The sequence below is a fragment of the Lotus japonicus genome, chromosome 1, assembly GCF_012489685.1.
Source record: "Lotus japonicus ecotype B-129 chromosome 1, LjGifu_v1.2".
NCBI lineage: Eukaryota > Viridiplantae > Streptophyta > Magnoliopsida > Fabales > Fabaceae > Lotus > Lotus japonicus.
In genome coordinates, this window is record NC_080041.1 from 101,374,518 (window position 1) to 101,396,673 (window position 22,156).

A 22,156-nucleotide genomic window follows, 5' to 3' on the forward strand; every position below is an offset into this window, starting at 1 on the left:
GCCTCCAACCTCAGAGAAAACCCACCGCCTCTAACCCCATCTTCACCTTCATTGCACATCACAAACCCTAACTGGCCCTAGCACTCCTCTTCCTTCCTCCAACGTCGTGCATCACAACCCTCTCCTCTTAATTATTACTACATTGGAGTGAATGATCTTTCATAAAGGTGGTCTCTTTCTTCCATCACACGATGAGAAGGTTCATTTCTTTTGTTGTCGCTTCCTCGATCTCCAGAGACGCACTGGTGGTGGTGCTGATGCATGTAAGATGAAGACTGGTGCTGATACACCGTCGCCTCTTTTCTTATGTGGTTGGACCACTTTTTGTAGATTAGATCCCTTCCCTACATTTGAGATTTGGGGTTATTTCAGTTCTGTTGAGGAATTTGATTGTTTAGGCTTTTCTTTCATCTATTAAGGTTCATTTGGATTTTTTTCCATTCATCTGATGCCTTCTCCTCACAATTTCTAGATCAAATATGAAACCGTTTGAGCCCACCCGTTGAAATCGTGATCAGCACAAACCGAACCCGAACAACTTAGAACTACTAGTTGGACGATGACGGTTCTAGTTATGTGTTGTTTTTAACCCGATGAAACCAACTTCCCTCACACGAGTATGATCGAAACCGATCAGTGGACAACCCTAGTTGGTTTAACTATGTGGCTGTCTTTGGAGGCCATTTGGTTTGTTTTTTTAGGGAAAACTATAATTCTGATTAGTATTAGTATTATAATTAAATTAGAGTGAATGATCTTTCATAAAGGCAGCGGTTGATATTTAAGGAACCGCTACCAATGCTGCACAAATGACTCTATTGAACGTCAAACGTAGCAGTTGTAACCGCTGCCTTTTGATAGAAATAGTAGCGGTTGTAACCGCTGTCTTTGTTTAAATATTTAACAACAAAGGCAGCGGTTCCAAACCGCTGCGTTAATTTTTTTTTCTAAATGAACTGTATGCTTTTAGCATATTTTTGGTAGGGAACAACAAAATCTGAATTACTTGCTCTGTATTATAGCAAATTCAAACATATTACAGACTCATTGCTAAAGCGACATAGTAATCATGACTCATGAGTTAGCAGCCAAAGAGGGAAGAAGTTATATCAACACAAAATTAAAACTTTTGGCAAAAGATTTTTTATTTATGAGAAAACCAATCAGAGGAAGAATCATATTTAGTTTATTTTTTAAAGGCTCTAAGTAGAAGGAACCCATTTCCCACCACCACTTATCAGGAATCAGAAAAGGAGAAAATTGGTTGAATAAATAGGTTATGAACTTATGGTTATGGCCACGGCTAGTAAGTAAGCTGTAAAGATATTTTTATCTTAATTTCTAGGAAGGATAGGGCCATTCTGTCCAAATCAAAGTGTTCCCTATTTGTTACCATTCACAACATTGGAGTTTCACAAGTTCATTCTTATCAATTGTCATACACATAGTGCTATTACACACACACACTAACCTTGCATCATGCCAGAGCGTGCACAAAATTAATTGAAATAATAAAAAAAGTAAGAAACTAGTGTTTTATTTTACTTACATTGAGACAACTGACAACAAAATAAAAAATAATTACAGCATGAACTCCATACATCTTGCAAAGCAAGAATACGTGATCAGTTAGTATTAGTACCTTGGACTGTAGAAAACATGGAACATGCTTCTGGTGGATATAACATTTGCCACAACAGATAGGATATGGGGATAACTGTTCTGATTACCAACAGTTGATTCAGGAAGACCATTTCTAGGCCCAACAGATCTTCTGATTCCCAATCTCAGTTCTCCATTTTCGCCCCTACAAATTAAAGACAGGAAATAAGCATTGAGAGTTTGAAAGGTATAAGAATGATAGATGATAGTCTTCTCTTTCTTAGAGATTGTGTAGTTGGAATTTCAAGTTTGATTAATCAATGGACATTCAAAGATTATTGTTTCTCCTTTTTAGCGATTTCAAAGTTTGCAAGACATATATTCATGATTTTCATGTACAGGAAGCCATGGGTTTTGAGGTATGTTTTGTGTGTAGATATTTTCTTTTTCCTGGCTCTGTTTCACAGTTTGGTACTTAATGCTCACCAAGACAATTAGCTATTGAATATTAATAATACACCAAAAATTATTACTTTTTGGATAAAAAGACAAAATTAATAACATCTACTTTTGTTCGCCAATGGATGATTACTTTCTACTGGGACCTGATGCCTATTAAAATGTCCCAGTTCATCACACACATGCAACATGACTTTATCAGCTATAATGTTAAAAATATAGTTGAAGTGGTAAAGGCTGACATAGCTGAGGGGATAAAGATTCAATGGTCAGAAGAAAAAACAAATTTGCCACAGGAGTACCTAAGAATTTCTCCATGCACAAACTCACACTCACACATATAGATAGATACATACCTTAGAAAAGACACTGCATCACCAGAAACAAGATTATTTTGGCTTACAAAAATACTCCAGCCAGTAGTGAGTAGATGCCACCTTGGTTAACCTGACAAATCACCAGATTGATTATTTGTGCTAATTAGTCAACATATGAAGCTACACCTTGTATAGTTGTTAACTTTCCCTTAATCACATTACCTCTATAAATATGACAAAATTTCCACTCCACACCATGCAGGTCTTTCGCAACAAGCTCTTGAGAGGGTCTCTGCTGCTTATAATCCTGTAAATTTCAGGGAAACTACACAATCAAACTTTAGAATTGATATGTGCTTATTTGGAAATATTTCTACAGTTGGTTCTTAAGCCCGAATAAATTCTGGATCGAAGTTTTCATGAGTAGCTTCTGGATTTCAGAATTGATTGTGAGAGAAAAAAATTAATACAAACATGCTATATGTTCAGAAAGACCAGTGAAAGATGTCACACCAAAGGAGGAAGACAGTCCTCAGCAGCTCTACGAGGAACAGAAAATCCCCTGTGAGTGATGGTATCAGAGGCAGTAAGTGTTTTGCAGAACATGTGAGAAGTTGATTTTGAAGGCGACTCTTCTCATATGCGCCCAATTCCTCAAGCTCATTGCCCTCAAAATCCTTCCCTACAGACTGAAAACAAAGTCTATTCAGAGTTGCTTCATGGGATGTTTCAAAGAAACAATTGGTGCATTAAATTTAACATTTTAAAGGAAAAATGAACTTCCATTGCTGTCATTTCATCCATTTAGTCCTATTAGAGGAATTATCAATTAGCACATTGTATAACAAAATAACAGATACAGGGCATACATGAATATAAGTATTTTCTTCTTGGAAAGGCGCTTACAGTTTCTGCATAATGTGAACCTATGACAAAATATCACTATCATTATATAATCCTAAAAGAGCTCGTGCATTTTTTCATTAAATAGACAATTTGCATCTAATATCAGAACCGATCCCATCCACCCATTACAAAATCCATGAAAACCATTTGGAGAAGTCTAGATTCATACTAATAATCTATTTTCTTTCAGTAACGGGAAGATAAACACCTACGGCTGCCAAGCAGACATTGTCCGCACACTAGTATCATTATATCATACTAGTGTTTTATTAGTTTTTTTTTTTGGAAACAAAAGCTTAATTGCATAAGACATGAGCTGAAAAGCTCAAGAGCAGTACGGGCAAAGCCAAGGGGGACCAACACAAAGTGAAGACCGCCAAGGCCAGAGAAGAAAAGGAACAAAACAGAAAGATAAAGAAACATAGTGCACAAAACAGAAAATAGAAACAAGGAAAAAACACAAGCAAATCAATAACGTGTAGAGGCAGTGACACAGCAAGGAAAATGCAGGGTCGCAGAAACAAGGCAGCCAAGATAAGCAACCGGCAATCTCAGCAACTGCAGGCCATCTAAGAGGTGAGAATAGCCGAACAAAACACAATGCAGAGGAGCACTAAAATTGGCTGGGGTAACAACATCAAAGACAGAGAGAACCAACCTCAACACAAAATAGCTCCAGTTAATACGAGCCACACTCCTTTTTGTGGTATAGTGATAGACCCCACTGGTTGACAAGGGTAAGTAAGTAAAAGTGGTAAGAAAGAATGCAACCAAGAGGAAACAACTCAGCACATTCCTTTCTAGTAGTTTCCAGCAGCCAGAGAAGAAGCAGTAGAAGAAGAACAAGAGCATAACCAGTAACAATGGAGTGGAAGACGAAGAAGCAACCTCAACCTCGGTTGCAGCGCTTGAACGCCAAGAGGAACATCGATTACGAGCCCCCAACCCCAACCCCTCCTTCTTCAACTTCTTCCTCTCCTCCCTTCCACTCCCTCCTCGACCCAACCAACCTCCGTGTCATGGGCATCGACAGCGAATTTGACCGCATCTTTCACCGCTGATTGGGAAGGTCGAAAGTGTCGCTCTGCTGATTCCAATCCCAATCGCAATGTTCCTGTTACAATTCTTCCAGTTTCGCCTAAATTGGAAACCCCTGACCTAAAAAATGGGAATTTTGGAGATGGGGTTTGGGGAATCAAGGGTTTTATGCCTTACAACTGCTATTGGTGCTGGTGTTGTTCGTTCTCCGTCTTCTTCTGGTGAGCATGATGGCAGAGGAGTTGTGGGTCGGCTCAGAAATGGGGAAAGGAGACAGTTAGGGCGCGAGATGGCAAAAGGATCGATGCAATGACGGCACAGCAAGGTGTGGAGTAGGGCGGGAAGAATCTATGCGTGCACGATCTAATAGTGGAGAAAGTGAGAAACCCAGCTTTTTTTAATTTTTAATTTTAAAATGCTAAAGTAGCAAACTCTAAGGTAGCAGTTCTTTTTTACCCGGTGCCAAAGCCCTCCTTCCCTGTTTTGTTATTTAGCCCACTACCAATGCTTGCTTAAAGGTTGCAGTTGTTTTTTTAACCACTACCTTAGCCCCTTCACACCAATTTTCAAAAAAAAAAAGGTGAAAAGGTAGTGGTTCTTTTAAAACTGCTACTTTTGAACCGCTACTTAATCCTTTTTGTGGTATAGTGTAACTCAATTATAGAGCGAGATCAAGAACGTAGAATAAAAGATGTAAGACAAGGAAACTTATTTAATTTAATTATACGGATTGCTTAGCCATGATTTCCATAATAAATAAATTAAATTCACAAACATGAGAACTCCATGAACAAATACCAAAAGCTATAAGAAAGGGTTTTAATTTGCGCATTGCTTTCTCAAGGAATTGTAATAGTAATCTTTCCCATTCAACCACCTTACTTATTCCCAAACAGATTATCTTTATCTTTATGCACGATTGATGGCCCACAATCATCATATTCTGCCTTTGTAATCCACATCTGCACTCAAAATAACAGTTTTTTGTTTTATTAGCTATCACAAAAATAAATATAACGCAGAATGAAGTGAAGAAGAATGAAGGAACAAAGCAAACCTGTTGGCAGGAGGAGAGTGACGCCAATACAGAACCACCAATCCAGACCATGTATATCCTCTCAGGTGGTGCTATCACTTTGATCTTCATGCCCCTAGGGGCTAATGCAGAAATTTCTTTGGTCAATCTATCAGCAATTCCTGGGAACAAGGTTGATCCTCCTGATAGGACAATATTGCCATATAGATGTTTCCTAACCTCTTCATCATCACATTTCCTTATGGATTCATTTATCATTTCATGAATTCCAGTTTTTGCCAAAGGGTCACGCCTTATCATGGATGGTTGGAATAGGACTTCCGGACATCTGAAACGCTCGCTGCCAACGGTGATGATTTCCTGCCCATCAGGCAACTCGTAGTGCTTCTCCACAGAAGAAGGATTGTTCTTAGCTTTCTCCATTTCTTGCTCATAGTCAAGCGCAACGTAAGCCAGCTTTTCTTTCATCTCCCTTACAATTTCACGGTCAGCAGCTGAGGAGGTTAAATTATCATACCCTCGCTCTGTCAAAGCCTCCTTCAAGAAATCCGTGAGGTCACCACCCGCCACGTCGCCACGATGGATGGCTTCTTTGAAGACATAATTCTCGTAGATAGGGACAGCGCAGGTGACACCGTGACCCGAGTCCAACACAATTCCTACAAAGAGATGAAAGATAGAGCTTAATTTCTATTTCACAAGTCTTTTACAAATTAATTCTAACATATAAAGAACATATTATAAATAACATGTACTAAACGTTAGTCCTAAACATATGGTTTCATATTTTAACACGGTCCACTGTAGAATTGCTCGAAAACTAAAACAAGCCTAGAATTCAATGAAATCATGCACAATCAAAACATTTTTCTCTTAAACTCAAACATGGATACAAGCTTTCGAGATGCTCAAAAGGATATATGTTGCCATTCGTCAAATATCAATCTAAAAGCTAGCACCCATCCCAGGTAATTAATGTTACTTTTGCAAAGATAAATAAATCAAACCTAAGTTAACAATTCAAGAGTTGATTACCAGTCACACGACCACTTGCAAGTAGTGCAAGATAAGCTCCAATTGATACACACAAAGCTGGGGTATTAAAAGTTTCAAACATGACTTGGGCCATTTTCTCACGATTAGCCTTGGGTTTAAGAGGAGCATCACTTAGTAGAACTGGATGCTCTTCTGGGGCAACATGAAGCTCCTCATACAAGGTATGATGCAAAACCCTTTCCATGGCATCCCAATCGGTTACGATTCCCTTTTCCATGGGATACTTGATGTTCAGAGTTCCACACCTAGACTGTGCCTCATCACCGACATAATAATCTTTGTTGCCTTGGCCATGCATCACGCCACTGCGACGAGCGCCCAGAATGCTAGGAAACACAGCACGTGGAGCATCGTCTCCGGCAAATGCAGCCTGAAAAAAATACATGTATTACCAATCTCATGTATATTCATGGAAAATCTATGTCTTGTTGCATAGTATTCACCATGCAAGGTAAGAATGTTACACTTACAGGCACACTTACTAAAAGCTAGCATTTGTTGTTGAGAAACAAAAAGGTATTTTTTTTATAGGCCGAAAATTGCATTAAAAGGGAGTAGAAGGGATACTCCAACCCTTAATACAAATACAAGAAAACAGGGAAAGAAAAACAAACCACAAAAAAAAGATATACAACAAGTACCAGAGTAAGAAAGAACACACTAAACCCACTGTAAAAGCCTTTCACCTATTGAAAAAACCACCCCTCAAAGTTGGTAAATCTTGCACAAGTAAATGAATTCCACTTGCAATCCGTACTAAAATCGTGATATCATCACTCGTGCACCTCAAAACAAAAGTCCACCCTCATAAACACACACGGCATTTGAGCAGAAAGATACCAAACCAGAAGCACGGCCCCGAGAAAAAACCAAAAAGGTAAATAGTTTAAGATTTTAATGGGAGTGCACTGTGTAAACCATCCTTACACTGTCAACCAATCATGGCAAATAGGATATGATTAGTTGACGGTGTAAAAATGGTTTACACCTTCAGAGTGTCCGTGCATCCCCATTAAACTCATAGTTTAAAACAAAAGACTACAAACAAAAACAAAAACAAAATCCTTTAGGTACCCTAATATTCCGTGATCCAATGTCCAAAACAAGAGGTTGAATAGCCTCGCCGTCTAACATCCTGTTCTATATGAAAAATGAGAGCACTGATCGATTTTCAGTTAAAAAGGGAGAAGTGAACATAAAACAGAGTTCAAATTTGATCCCTGTGTATAATAGCCTATTTGCTTATTGGAAATTAATAGCCATAATAGTCATATCAACTCAATTGATTCTAATATCACCCAGCACAATCAACAGCCCATATTAAGCAATAATCTGATTGAAATGGCAATCCTATATATAAATAGTTTTAATTCCATATTTCCTATATTAAGTCGAATTTTTGGTTAGAAGAGGAAAGGTTATTAAGTCGAATTTAATTGCGTATTTATATCATTTGACCAGTTTTATAATTTGAAAAATCATAATTAAATAGCATATAATAATTTGAAAATTCATAATTAAATAGCAAATATACACTTCTATATAAATGTGAAATTAATTAACACTTAATATATATTGATTGCCAATTTGCCATTAACTCACCATTTGTAATGGTTTCGTCTTAGAAATGAAAACTGTTCCAAAAAAATTAGAGATGAAAAGCTACAGGACTTTAGCAGCACTAATTAAAAAATGAATCTGGTGAAAATTACCTTGGAATACTTGTATACCTTTTTTTTTTTCTCCAATTACAATATACCACCTAGGGTAGTGGTAGACCGTAGACGTCCTTAGATAAAGTCCACGTTTATTGCAAGGATAGTCTTTAGGCCATAAACTCGTAAAAAAATTAGATAAAAAATGTATTTTGAAAAGTATCACTGATAGAATTATTTAAATAATAATAAAATCAAATAAAAATATAAAAACACATGTTTTGAAATTTTTATTTGAAAAAATCTCAAAAAAAAAATGTAGTAATTGATAGAAAATTATTTTAATGATAAAAAGTATCTCATTATATGTGATATTAAGGGAACAAATTGGCGTATTTTCAAACACTACCAGAAATTCGTTGATTAGAGTGGGCCAAAAGCAAACGCTAAATCTGGTGTTTTCCTTATATATGTGTTCGGATCCACTTCATGCGTTTTGACAAAATGATGCCTCTCATGTTCTTAAACAGGGAAAAAAAGAGTGTATGACTCCATAAATAGAAATCAGAACATAATTGGCAACAAACAAGTCTCATTGTTGTTTGTTGCCAATTATGTTGAGTTCAAAAAAAAAAAAAGTCCCATTGTTCCTGGTATGATTTCAGCATGAAAGAGACAGCTATAAGAAAACAGTAATATGCCATCTAATCGCTTCTCCTTTCTATTTCTCGTGTAGCTGAAATAGCTATCCACAGTTTAAGGAAATGCAGGTGTTTTAAAACAAAAGACAACATATAATATGATTGGTAAAGGTGGTAGATAATCTAAGGATGTTCATTGGTTTGTTTAGGTTGATTTTCAAACTATCCACCAACCAAACTATGAAACTAATGTACTCAGTTGAGCTAATGAATAACAGAACTAAGCCATTCATAACATGAAACTGAAGCACAAGTTTTCTAGAACTCATATAATAGCATGTTCTCAAGATATTCATACAAGCTTATTCATGTAAAGATGTTTCAGGCGGCCTCATCTTTCCCAAACTATCAATTCAGACATAAAGAGATTGAAATTTAATTTCACGGCAAAGTACAAGATTGAAAGAGAATGCCATTACTATTTCCACTGCGTAGCACGCTAGCAGAAAATAACAAAGTAGGATCATAGGATAACCATCAAGATCACCAAGCAGTGCATTCAAGATAACATGTTATAAGAATCACTAGGATTTTTTCTTAAAAAACAAATCAGCATTAATGTCATACCAGTTTTTTTTCGCCACTGCACACCAATCACAGTCCATAGGAAACTCCATAAGCCACTTGAAACGTATCAATGGAAAGAGATATCTGCATTGGAGCTTAAGTGAATCATCCTACATTTCAATTGGCTAAAAGTTAAGAATATGGCAAACTGGCAAACGGATGCGTTCAAAGGTAAAAAATAATTGGATGGTAAAGCTTATGAGTTAGGACTTAGGACATCACTAACAGTGATCAGTGTACAATAAAAGTAGGATAAACAGAGGAATTTTCTTATACCCTTAATTGAATTACAACTTCAGTGGATGAAAAAGCAGTGTACAATAATTTTCAGTGATAAGTGTAAAATAATTTTACTGTCCCTGCCTACTTTTTTCTGTTGATAATTTGTTGAGTTATGAAAAAGCACCTCAATAAATCCTCTTCCATTTGTCACAGTTCCTTGGAGTATTGATCCATTGACTCATGAGCATCTTCATATACCAGATATTAGTTCCCTTCTAAAGCACACATTAACCTGAACACATGTGAAAGGGTCATGTAACACACTGGCACAACAAAAGTACATACATATAGCTAAAAAAATCAAAAAACTTGAATCAAAGTCACATTTCTAAGAACAGATGAGAGAAATTTCTCAACCTTCACAGTTCTTCACCCTGAAGAATCAGCCTCTGTAATCAATCATGATAGTCTCTATATTTTCTGGTGACCCACGGTGGCTTCCGTCACCGGAGGTACCAAACAACCATAAGACCCAAACCCCCAACTCAGCACAACCATCTCACACAGAACCATCAACCCAGCCACCACATCACCTGAAAATTGCGGCCACCGTCGTGGCTTCACCTTGAAACCCCCTGCTACCTTCCCCGGCCAAAATCGCAGTAACCACCGTGCCTTTCAATCCCTCCGTGTCATTCCCCTCGTTCTCGTTCTCTCCCTCTCGCGATTTCTCACCACTACGAGAATTTAATGCTGTGTTTGTTTTGAAAAGAAAATGAGAGGATAGAAAAGAGGAAGGAAAGAAGAAAAAAAAGAGAGGAAGGCTAGATAATTTTTTATGTTGTTTGGTACGAGAGAATGTAAAAGAAAAAGTAAGCGCGAAAAAAGATGTATATTTGTGGGTTGTCTAAATGACTCATGTGAGTTACTAACTCTCAACTCAATAGATTAATATGATTTTTTTAAATAAGTCAATAAATAAAATATAAACTATAACTCACTTATCTTCAATATGATTGAATGATGAGTGCAATTTATCTTCCAATGTACCAAAAAAAAATTAAGATATAAAATAAGGGTATTTTGGACACATCACTTAAAACACTCACTCTCTCATGTCTTTTGTCCAAAGTATGAGTGGTTATATTCTTGTTACATCGGAAAGATAAATTGCACACGTCAGGAATCGATCATTGGACCTCCCCTACCCAACTCATATGTCTCTCAGCTCCTACCACTAGAGCTATCCTACGGTTATTTTCTATGTGGGTTCTACTAATTCTTTTCCTTCATTTCAGTTGTTTCAATCAAACCATAAGGAGGAAAAGTTATTAAAATTGGATTAGGATCCCCTCATATGTCATCATGTGGAGCTATTGTGTTTATCTATCTCTTCGTATGTATTAAATATGTGATTTTTTTTGAACATTTATCAAGAGACCAAGACACAATGTTCCACTTGACATTGTCATGTCACATGAGATGACCCACATCCATTGAAACTTGTGTTTTCCTTTTACCTTCACTTTGTCTGTCTTATTTCTCTCATTCCAAAGAGGTCATAGAGCATATACGTTGAACATTTTTCAGTTTAGCGTCACTAAAATCATGGCCGACGTTAGTTAACGTTTAGGAAACTGACACTACCATCATGGTTGATGCTAATAGTTGATGAGCCGAGCTGATATTAATACTTAGTGGACTAAATTTAGATTTTAACTCTTTGAAACACAATGCAAGAACCCATGCCTTCCAATTGGGTTTGAAGTTGGCATTCTTCTTCTCCTAAACTTGAAGAAAGACAATGATATGATTCACCTTGTCCTTGGAAATAGAGAGATCCTCAACCAAAAGGTCCTTTCGCTTCTTTAGTTTGGTAACTTCCTGAGCCAATGAACCATTTTCTTTTTCTAGCTGAGGGAGGGAAGGAGTTCGAGATCGGAGGACTTCGACTTCCCGAGTGAGCTTCTGGTTTTCATCCTCCAAATGGTTCAGTCGGAGGTTCGGCTCTTTAGCCCGCTCAAAAAGTTGACGCTCGAAGGCTAGGAAGAACTCATTCTTGAAGAGGTATGGAAAATCCTTAAAGAATAAAGATCCTTGGATTATGGAATCCACGACAACAAAGGGTCCAGAACCCACATGAGTCTTAAGTTGTGGGTTGCAGAAGATCAAGCTCTCCATGACATTCAGGTGGGAGACGTTTTGATGGAGCCAAGAGTTCTACTTCTCTATCACCCTTGGGGTGATTTTATCCATCTTGCAAGCGAGCTTGGAAGGGATGGAAGAAGAGTCCAAACTTCTCTTTGAGCCAGCTAATGCAGAAGAAGAGGTTAACAACTCAACCCCAATGACGAAGAGCTCGACAAGGCCGGTTTGTTTTTCAACGACTTTGTCCTTAAGAGGAGCGGTCCTTGGAGGATTGGTTAAAACTGTGGGTGAATTGGCTTCGCCCTCATCTTGATGGTCATCCTTGTTTCCTCCCAAGGTTTGGGGAGGGTTAGAGTTATCCCTGTCACCTTCTCCAACTTGGGGGAAGAGCCAGCATTGACATTAGAATTAGTGGCGACATAGTTACCTTTCTCAACCCGTATGGCAGCATCATGATTTCCTCCTCTGCTTCCTATCAATACATTGGGAGTAGAGGTGAAATCGTTCCCTTTTTCGTCGTCTGAAAGGACTATGTTTTTGGCTAGTTCATTGGTAGACTTTAGGAGACCGAAGAACTTCACACCATTACCCATAATGTCAAGTTCACGAGGAATCTAGAAGATAATGGGTAAAAGGGGTTGAAATGTTCTATCATGCGAGACCTAGAAATACGAAGAAGAGACGTTTGGGGTAAAGGCGCAATATATTGACCCCGTTGTTTGAAAATTCTTTACTATAAACAACGACGTTTTGCCAAAAAAAATACACCAGTTGGGAAAGAAGGTGATGCTTCAATTCTATGTCCATTTCTTGATCGATACTTTTTATCACTCGGTCAACCAAGAAGTTGAACGACCTTTTACACGAACAAAAGCAGTATTGGCTGCACCTTGAGCATTTAATAGGAAATGCCCAAAAAAGAGACCTCGGGCATCCCATAAGGATCTTAGCAAAGGTCAAAAGTTTGACATGTCGACAACGACCCGCCAAGCTAGGAGGCTCTTGTTATGGTCAGCTCTAACAAGTAACAACCATACGACCTGTCGACAATGCAACTGACTCGCTTGGTTATGCTGTTAAGCATACACCATGCAGTAAGCCAAAATGACACGGTCCAAGAATAGACCACCCTTGCATGACTGGTAAAGTGTTTGATCGTCCTGGCAAAGGGCCGAGACAAACACTTAAGTACAACAACATTAAAGCAAACAATGCGCTCGGAAGCTCCACTTAAAGAACTTCTCACTTACTTGCAGACACACGAAACATACACATTAGACCTATCAATACAATTTCTACTGTTCACTTACGTAACATGCTATTCATTCTTAGCATTTTTTGAGTTCTTATTATACTCATGGATTCTCTATTTTCTCTCTTACTAACTTAGCGTCAGAGTGTCTTTTACAAGTACCCCCTCTTTTTGAAGCAAGCGCCACCACCATCTCAGGTCAAGCCACGACTGAGCTCCGTAATCAAGCACGACAAGTGTAGCAATCCGAATTCGGGGGATAACAACTGAAAACGAAACAAAGCCTCTAAATTCTTACGAACAACAGTGAACAAGACTAACACTTTGAGCAGTTTTTTTTTTTAAATTTAACCAGCAACTCCAACTTTTGCAATTATTTGGTTCTAGGGAAGTTGTGATCTTAAAAGTCTTCAAAGAAGCTTACATTGTGGCTTCAACCACACCAAGATGAGTCAAGCCACCAACACTAAAACCATGGCAAATAGGGCGCTTTCAAAATAAAACTTTAACCAACAACCATAGAAAACAGAGGGGAAGAGGAGGATGATGGTGACAGTGGAGGAGTTGGCCGCGTCGGAGGTGACAACAATGGGTGCGGCGGTAGACCAACGTTGTATGGAAAGCAACCAAGGATGAAGGCAGTGGCAATAGGGCGGAGCATAGACACACAAAAGGGTGAAAAAACTAAACTAAAAAATAAAAAATCCACTTATTAGGTTTTTTTGAGAGACAAATGTTAGTTGTTAGTAATGTTAGTAAATTAGTCATCCGTTCGAACCCTGAACCTTTCACCCTTATATCCCTAGCTCTTACCACTTGAGTTATCATTCGAGATAACAAATTCACCTATTATGGAGAGAAACTTAATGAAGAGTATGATACCCCGCTCCTCTTATACATAATAGTTCATGAATAATAGCGATGGGCCACACAGTCACACACTCTCTTGAAGCCAACCTTTTAATAGCCTAACGGGACACCCTGAAAATGATTGATTCCATTGTTTGTTCCTTCACGAATATAATTGGCTCACAAAACGTTCCAAAAGTGGAGCACTATTCTATTGCTCAAGATTCATGAGTTGTCCCATTCCCAAGCATGAAAAAATTGGTAAATATATACTGCAGGAAAAATAATATCTTAATTTTGCAGAAAAAAGATACTTTAATGAGAGTAACGTGGCATATCTTGAATGAATGATAGTGCTGCTGCCCCTAAGTCCTAAATCACCTTAGACCAAAATATATAAATCAATAAGAGAAGGTCGTACAACAAGGTAAGCAATCGAAATGTGCATATTAGTTAATTAATTAAATAATTTATCACAGATGATTTTCATTTAGCTATTGTGTTCTTTTAATTATATATTTCAGGAGAAAAGAACATTATCTTCTCTCAAATAATTCAGGGTGCATAATGAAAGTCAAACAATTAAGAGGAAGTAGATGATATTGTAACGTGTAACTAGCAAGTGCTCTTTCAAAATAAATAATAATAATGGGTTTTGCTAACTATCTTTAAACGTAGTCAGTTGTGGACTAGTTTTTATTTTGTTTTATTAATAATTTTTAAGTATTTAAATATTTTTCATGCGATATAAAATTATATTCTGAAATTTTTTAATAGAATTTAATAATAGCGCACCGAAAGAGCAAAAAAAATTTACAAAAACATTTAATTTTTGCTACATCATAAACAATTTTAAATTAAAAAAATAAGCATGTTAGTGTTACAATTGAATGTATATTACAATATGGGTGGACATAAATTTTTTTAATACTATACCTTTTATTTATAATAGGATAATATTTTTATTAAACATACTATTTAATAAATATTGTAACTATGACCCTGTTAAGTGCATACAACATAAGCGCTTATTCATAGATATTTTTAAATATTTATTGAAATAAATTGAAAATAAGTATAAACTCTTTTTCATAAGCTATCATGAGTACTTGAGTAGCTTATGAAAATAAGTTCAAAACAACTTATGGTAGGTCATAATCAATTTGAATAAGCTCTCACAAACACTTCACAAGCGCTTATACTATCAGATAAGCTCAAATAAGCTCTTCCAAAGGGGCATTGCACCTTTTTATAAGTACTATTTTTTCAATTTTTAACTTTTCTCTTGTATAAAATTAAAAAAGTGCTAGTAACACTCTTTGAAACTCTCATTCTTACAATCATTTTGATTGGTTAAAACTCATTTAGGATCCATTATATCATATGGGTCTCACTTACAATTTCTGTAAGAATTCTAAATAGAGGACGTTACTAATATTTTCCATGAAATTATTTCTATAAGAAAAATTATTAGTAGACATTCTCATAATACAAATATCTAAGACATCTAGAGTGAGAAAGAAATAAAAGAACAAAGAAGTAATGAGTGTGATGTGATGAAAAGAAATAAACAGAGATAAAAATGAAGTATCTATTGTGTGTCAATAATTATTTGTATTTCTAACTATCATTTGTTGTTGGAAAATGATTATTTCACGTGAATCCACCTTCACCTACGCCTAATAGAGATAGAAAGGAAAAAAAAAAGATATAATAGGTGATGCTATAGAATAAAATGAAAGGGGATAGAAAGAAAAAATAAATGAAAATGAAATGAAAGAAAATAAAGTGTAAATATATTCTTGTTAGTCTTTCTATAATTTTCTACTTATTTTTTCTTAATTTCAAGGACTAGTAATAATATTTGTCAAATGCTATAGGAAATGGTTGTCCCTTTCTCTCTCCTGACCGCCCCTGCCCAATTGCCTCCTTTCACATTTGAAGCCTGCCCCGCCGGCCCGGTTTGAAAAACTTTCTCTTTCACATGCAATCTTCCACTTCCTCTCTCATCTCCCTACATCCCCTATGGACTGAATTTCAGAACTTCTGTTGGCTTTAGTCATCTACCTTTGTACTTGTACTTGTGTTGATCCTTTTGTTATCATTTAATACTATGGCCTTGTTTATTAATTTCCATTCATTATGATGATGATGATGATGATGATGGTGTTTATGAGTTTCAAACTCAAAGTCTTCAGTTATTGGAATTAAGGTTTTGGAGTAGCAGTTTTTTTTTCTTTTCTCCCTCTGAAGTTTGAAACTTGTTGGGACTTTTTGAACATGGAAATTTCTTGGTAAGAATTTGAGGAAGATGGTGTTTAGGAATAATGCAATTCAAGCAGGGAGTTTGGATGTGGGAAAGTCAAAGGGAAGAATGAAGAATGATGATGCTGAGGAGGAGATTGAATGTTGTGTTCAATTTAGTTTCATTAGAAGTTGCATACCTTCAAGATCAAAGGTTAATAGCTCCATAGGTAGCACCAGTACTCACTATGGTAATTTTCTTTCCTCATATGCCTCACTTCTTTGGTTTCTGGAAATATTTTCTATTTGTAATTAGTGTTAGGTGGAATTTTTTTTGATCTTTGATCTTTGGTTCTATCCATCCCTTTTCATCTTTGAGCTTCTAATTGTAGTTTTAAGAAACCATAAGAATTATGAGTTAATTATAATGATATAAACTTTTATTGTGTGTTCTTTGACTCCTAGAGGAATTTGGAGGTCTTATAACCTAATCTTTTTGTAATCAATTTAGTTTCAAAGCAATAATCGATTGTGCATTACCACAGAAGAGCTGCATAATCTTTTTGTAAGTAGTAGCAGTAGCACTATCTCCTTTTGATCTTAATTATTTACCCAAAAGGCAGAGAAAGGCTTCTCTATCTGTCATGAAACTTCGTAGCAACTTGGGGTTCTTAAGTGGTAATGGTAGGCTAGGGTTCAGTAAAGCTCTTACATAACATATTCAATTCCTAAAGCCAAAAAAAATTGTTGATTCATCCTAGTAAGGAAGAACATCTTATGGTTCAAAACTTAGGATTTGACAATCAGTGTTCATCGTTGAATGATATAAAAATTTTAACCTTTTTTTCCTTGAGTTGTCATGAATAAATTCTTTATGCTATGTGAGTCCTATCACCATTTTATCTCCATTGTACTTCATTATGCAACGCCGCCTATGTTGTGTCATAGCCGGTCCTAAGCCCGGGTAAAGGAGGAAGGTTGTGTTAAGACTGCGGCAGCCAACGTAAAACTGACTGTATCTTTAATATGGATCAAGTGATCCATATAGCCGAACTCACTTAGTAGGACAAGGCTTTTGTTGTTATTGTTGTTGTTGTTGCTGTGCTTCACTATGCCTAGTTATTGTGAAATGTTGCTGATCCCGTAATAAAGTTGCAAAAAGTGTAGCTTGTAAGGATTATGTAATAATGGTTTTTTTAATTCTTATGTCCTGAAATTTGTTGATAATACCAAAAATTGATTATTGAATTTAAGTATGATTTTCTTTTTAATTAGTGGATAAGAAACCTGCAGCTGAGGAAAACAAAAAGGAAACAAGTGCTCCTCCAGGGTCCTCTACAACAAGTAATGCAGAAAGTATCCCTTCTACCCCAAAATTCAGCGAGGAGTTGAAGGTTTCGTCTCATTTGAGAAAATTCAAATTCAATGAGCTTAAGGTGGCAACTAGGAATTTCAGACCAGAGAGTCTTCTTGGTGAGGGAGGTTTTGGTTGTGTCTTCAAGGGTTGGATTGAGGAGAACGGAACTGCACCTGTGAAACCAGGTACTGGGCTAACTGTTGCGGTCAAGACCCTCAACCATGATGGACTTCAGGGTCACAAAGAGTGGCTTGTATGAACCTCATATATCCTTCTCAATTTTTGTTCTTCTATGAATGTTTCTTCTTCAATTCCTCTTTGGTAATGTTCTTGATTTCTTTATTTTGAACCCTTTCCCAGGCCGAGTTAAACATTCTTGGTGACCTTGTTCATCCGAATCTGGTTAAATTGATTGGTTTCTGTATTGAAGATGACCAAAGATTATTGGTTTACGAGTTTATGCCCCGTGGAAGTTTGGAGAACCACCTCTTCAGAAGTACAGTACAAACCTTTTTTTATTTTTGTTTCATGCCTTTGCTACTGCTTGTTTAGTTCTGGAGTCCATTGTCACAGCAACAAATTTGGATGTTCTTAACACACATTAAATAAAAGATTTATCACACCAGAGATGTAGTTTTGTTGAAAATGATCTTGATTATTACTGAAGCTACCACTTTTTTCAGTATAAACATTGATGTCACATTCCCTGTTCAATGATTCATAACTAGTTGTACTTGTATAGTCTTGTGTTTCTAGTTGATTCACAGGTTTTCACACTTAGAAAAAAACAAACCAGAACAAAATGATTATCTTCCTATATTGCATTGTTCTTTCTGCTTTGCACTATGCTCTTAGAAATTTCAATGCATAAGTGAGCTAATTTTTTTCTGGTAACAACCATGAACTGTGCAGAAGGGTCCTTGCCTCTTCCTTGGCTTATCAGAATGAAAATTGCACTTGGTGCGGCCAGAGGTCTTTATTTTCTCCATGAAGAAGCTCAGAGGCCTATAATCTATCGCGATTTCAAGACATCTAATATTCTGTTAGATGCGGTATGTGAGCTTCTGGTCAAAAAGTTCTTAAATTATTTTCTATGCTTCCCCCAACTTTAAAACACAAAGGGAAAATTGTTTTTAGGAATACAATGCAAAGCTCTCTGATTTTGGACTCGCCAAAGATGGTCCTGAAGGGGAAAAGACTCACATATCAACACGAGTTATGGGAACATATGGTTATGCAGCTCCTGAGTATGTGATGACTGGTGAGTTTCCTTTTTTTGTTGATTTGTATTTCATAAAATTTAGACTTCACCGCGTGATTCGGACTCTAGATTGCAAATGGTATCTGGGATTGCTTATAAATCTGGAAGCTTACCAAAAAAAAACATTTAACTGGAAACTTTTGTCGCATTAATATAATTTTCAAGCTAAATTCCTGTTAGTTACAAGTTTTTTGGTCTGTTGAGCCTTTTTCCCCTGTACAAACTTGAGTTTTTGTTTGCATTTAAAGTGTTGACATAATAAATGCTAAATGTTTGCATAGATTGTTATGATTTCATACCCAAGTCTCCATATTCGAGCATAAGCCACAAAAAATCTTCTTTGTAATGCATTGACACTTAGGTATGAAATCATTCATGTGCCTTCATCCTACACTTCAAACTTTTAAGATAGTTAGTTCATGGTATTTAATCAGAGCCTCTATAACTATGTGGTTTAGAGTTCTATTGTTGGGGGGCCTTTATTCTTCAAAAGAGAAGTTAATTTTGAACACTAGGTAGGTGGACTTTTGTCATAGAATTTAGGCTAGGCCTAACTCAGCCACAGGTTAGCTCGTAAGGTGAAGACTATCAACACCTTTATAAAGACTATTTTATTCATATCTGTAATCAATTTAGCATCTTAACACACCTCCCATGCTGAAGATTGGACATCTGAAGCATAGAGTTTGTGAATTGATGGCTGCAGTGAAGGCAGCCTAGGGTGGCCGCAATGAAGGCGGAAATTTGCTGGGTGGCTAAAATCAAGGAAGCTATGGGTTTCGCAATGAAGTGGATCAGGCTTGTTAATAGCGGCGCAATAGCGCTATAGCGTAGTGCCCTGGGGGTTCACCGCTACTCCACTATTCACCGCTATTTGCACTATTTTCCGCTATAGCGCTCGAAATTGCGTTTTTTGGGCTTGCCGCTACGCTACGCTATCCGCCATTAACAACCCTGAAGTGGATATGCTTTCATACTAGTTTAGACCTCGGGCCTAGGCCTTTCTCTACTCCTTAGACATTCACAGCATTTATAAGAACTATTTTTCCTATATTCTTGTCAATTTAGATTTTTAACACTTCTGATTGTCAATGCTTTAAATCCAAAGGACTCTTGTGTGAGGGGTAGTATTAGAGATAAAACCATTCACACATGCCATCAGCTAACAACTTAGACTTTTAGGATAATTTTTTTAGTGAGTTAAGACACTGCATTGAAAAGTTGGATACACATCAACTACATTAAATCATCAAGTACCAAAACCAAATGAAGGTTTCATCCTTAAAAGCAGGGTAAGAGGGCCTTCATTACTGAATAATAATATTATTTTTCTTCTTTATCTATTATAAATGTCCCTTTAAAATGTATGATTTTTATCTTCAAATCAAGAAGGTGTCATGGTGAAATAAAATTTGAGAAACTGTTGTCAGGTTTTTTCATAATCAATTGATGTCCCTTTTGCATAGTTGCACACTTGCAGTTTTAATTTTGACCTGAACTGTCAATTCTGATCAGGACATTTGACTACAAAAAGTGATGTATATAGTTTTGGAGTAGTGCTACTTGAAATGCTCACTGGCCGGCGATCTATCGATAAGAATAGACCAAACGGCGAGCACAATCTCGTGGAGTGGGCAAGACCTGTACTTGGAGACCGGAGAACCTTCTTCCAGATAATTGATCCTCGCCTCGAAGGTCACTTCTCAGTGAAAGGGGCGCAGAAAGCTGGCCATCTAGCGGCTCAATGTCTCAGCCGTGATCCAAAATCGAGACCTAAGATGAGTGAAGTTGTGCAAGCTCTAAAGCCATTGCAAAACCTCAAGGACATGGCTATCTCATCTTCTCAGTTCCAATTTGTGCGAGTAGATCGAACCACGTCCTTGCCAAGGTCTAAAAATGGCATGCAAACACAGTTAACATCTTTATCAAGGAAGGGTCAACCTGTGAGGATCTTGTCGAGTCCAAACCGTCCACACGGTTCTCCATTTCATCATTTTAGCAAGTCACCAAAGCCTAATGGGTAAGAATAAAGGTGCGCCCTTCAATTTGTTTCCTTATTCATTCAGTTCCCTCAACTTTGGCCATCAGCTGATCAGGTGAACGAAACTGTTGTGTTTTTGAGAGTTGCTCTCTCTAAAACTTGAGGAATCATCCCGGTTTTCTGTTATTTTATTCTCTCAAATAAGATTGAGGGAACCATGACACAGTTTACTACCAAGTTGACAGAAGGTGAAGATCAAACATCATGTACAGCTTTCACTTGGGGAATTTGTTATTGTGAAGTTGTTATACTTTTTCCACCTTTCCATAGGTTTCCTTCCATTTAGAATGTATTTTTTGTAAAGAAAAGTGGCGGTGTTAACGCATGTTATCCATAGACATTTGCACACCCCTTGATCAATATACTTTCCAGTAAGTGCTTATTAATGTAATTAAATGATATACTTGGAATTCAATGCTTGACTTAAAAGTTCTGGATTTCAATCCTAGACACCACATGGGCGTAGACACCCAGATCGCGAAAGAAAGAACAGTGAGTAATGAATCTGATATATGACGTGATGTGATAAAAAATTAGAGATAAAAGGAGAAATAAAGTGTCATTACTGTTTAGTGTCTATGTATCATAACTGCTTTGTGTGGGGCTATTTTTTGACTTTTGGTGTTTTCACTCCTCATGTTGAACTCAAACAAAGACACTATTATAGTTTGTTCCTGATTGTAGGTAAGTACTTATTCATAAACTAATATGAACCACCTATGAAAATTAATTCAAATCAGCTTATAAAAATGTCACAAGTTTATCCAAACACTTACATAGCTGCTTATGCACTTAGTGCCAACTTCAAATAGGTTGGCATCATGCCACCAAAAAACAAAAAGATTGACACGGCGCCTTCTATGTAGTTTTTATCTTCAAGGAATTAAATATTCTTTTGGGGCGTGTTTAGTGCTAGAGTACCAGATACATTTCTTGCAACGTGCTTGTTTCAGGGTTGGTGAAATTATTGATGGGAAAGTGAATTAATGTTTGGTATGAATTTTTAATAAATATTTCTGATGAGCATTATTGATTGGTATATTACTAACGGAATTTGCAATTTTTATATTCCATCCTTACATGACTTCACATGAATAAGAAACAATTGTTATTCCTTCTACAGAAGCTACACACTTTTATAAAGGCTACAACTTCAAATCTCAGTTTCATAGTAGCATTCAAGACATCTAATTCATTGACCAATAAAAAGACATCTAATTCAACCTAGGCAACAAATATTAAACCATATTTTTCAAACTTGAAGACCCTTGTAGTTTTCTTTTACGTAATAATGCGTCTTCTATATTTTACGACACGCCTTTAAATTCCAATATAAGGATAGTTAATATAAGGAAAGCTGAATAATCATTTCATATATTCTGAAAGAAATTTGAACAAAATTGGAAGGCTTGCATGACTATGGTTTCCTCAAAATATGATTTTGA

At 36.7% G+C, this 22,156-nt stretch overlaps 2 protein-coding genes and 1 long non-coding RNA gene across 7 annotated transcripts; 1 reads left to right on the forward strand and 2 right to left on the reverse strand.

Moving 5' to 3' along the window:
- Nucleotides 1-1,155: 1,155 nt before the first annotated feature.
- Nucleotides 1,156-4,767, reverse strand: LOC130728472 (uncharacterized). The gene is made up of 5 exons (XR_009015683.1): nt 3,943-4,767; nt 2,892-3,067; nt 2,601-2,685; nt 2,418-2,508; nt 1,156-1,807 (listed from the first exon to the last, which is right to left on the reverse strand). It is a non-coding gene; the product is annotated as an uncharacterized LOC130728472 (long non-coding RNA).
- Nucleotides 4,768-5,020: 253 nt separating this feature from the next.
- On the reverse strand, nt 5,021-10,340 carry LOC130728471 (actin-97-like). 3 transcript variants are annotated; one of them, XM_057579963.1, is made up of 6 exons: nt 9,977-10,340; nt 9,744-9,851; nt 9,338-9,421; nt 6,394-6,784; nt 5,380-6,017; nt 5,021-5,284 (listed from the first exon to the last, which is right to left on the reverse strand). In XM_057579963.1, the coding sequence occupies exons 4-6, from the start codon at nt 6,710-6,712 to the stop codon at nt 5,201-5,203; spliced, it is 1,041 nt and encodes a 346-aa protein (XP_057435946.1). In that variant the 5' UTR covers nt 6,713-6,784; nt 9,338-9,421; nt 9,744-9,851; nt 9,977-10,340; the 3' UTR covers nt 5,021-5,200. The 3 variants fall into 3 exon arrangements, with proteins under 3 accessions (XP_057435946.1, XP_057435945.1, XP_057435947.1); XM_057579962.1 differs by having other exon boundaries at nt 9,338-9,447; XM_057579964.1 differs by lacking the exons at nt 9,338-9,421; nt 9,744-9,851; nt 9,977-10,340 and adding an exon at nt 7,489-7,924.
- A 5,389-nt stretch (nt 10,341-15,729) lies between these two features.
- On the forward strand, nt 15,730-21,126 carry LOC130728473 (serine/threonine-protein kinase PBL34-like). 3 transcript variants are annotated; one of them, XM_057579967.1, is made up of 6 exons: nt 15,730-16,303; nt 17,346-17,662; nt 17,770-17,905; nt 18,322-18,461; nt 18,547-18,670; nt 20,186-21,126. In XM_057579967.1, the coding sequence occupies exons 1-6, from the start codon at nt 16,120-16,122 to the stop codon at nt 20,692-20,694; spliced, it is 1,410 nt and encodes a 469-aa protein (XP_057435950.1). In that variant the 5' UTR covers nt 15,730-16,119; the 3' UTR covers nt 20,695-21,126. The 3 variants fall into 3 exon arrangements, with proteins under 3 accessions (XP_057435950.1, XP_057435948.1, XP_057435949.1); XM_057579965.1 differs by having other exon boundaries at nt 15,735-16,303; nt 17,328-17,662; XM_057579966.1 differs by having other exon boundaries at nt 15,739-16,303; nt 17,328-17,662; nt 18,325-18,461.
- The last annotated feature ends 1,030 nt before the right edge of the window (nt 21,127-22,156 follow it).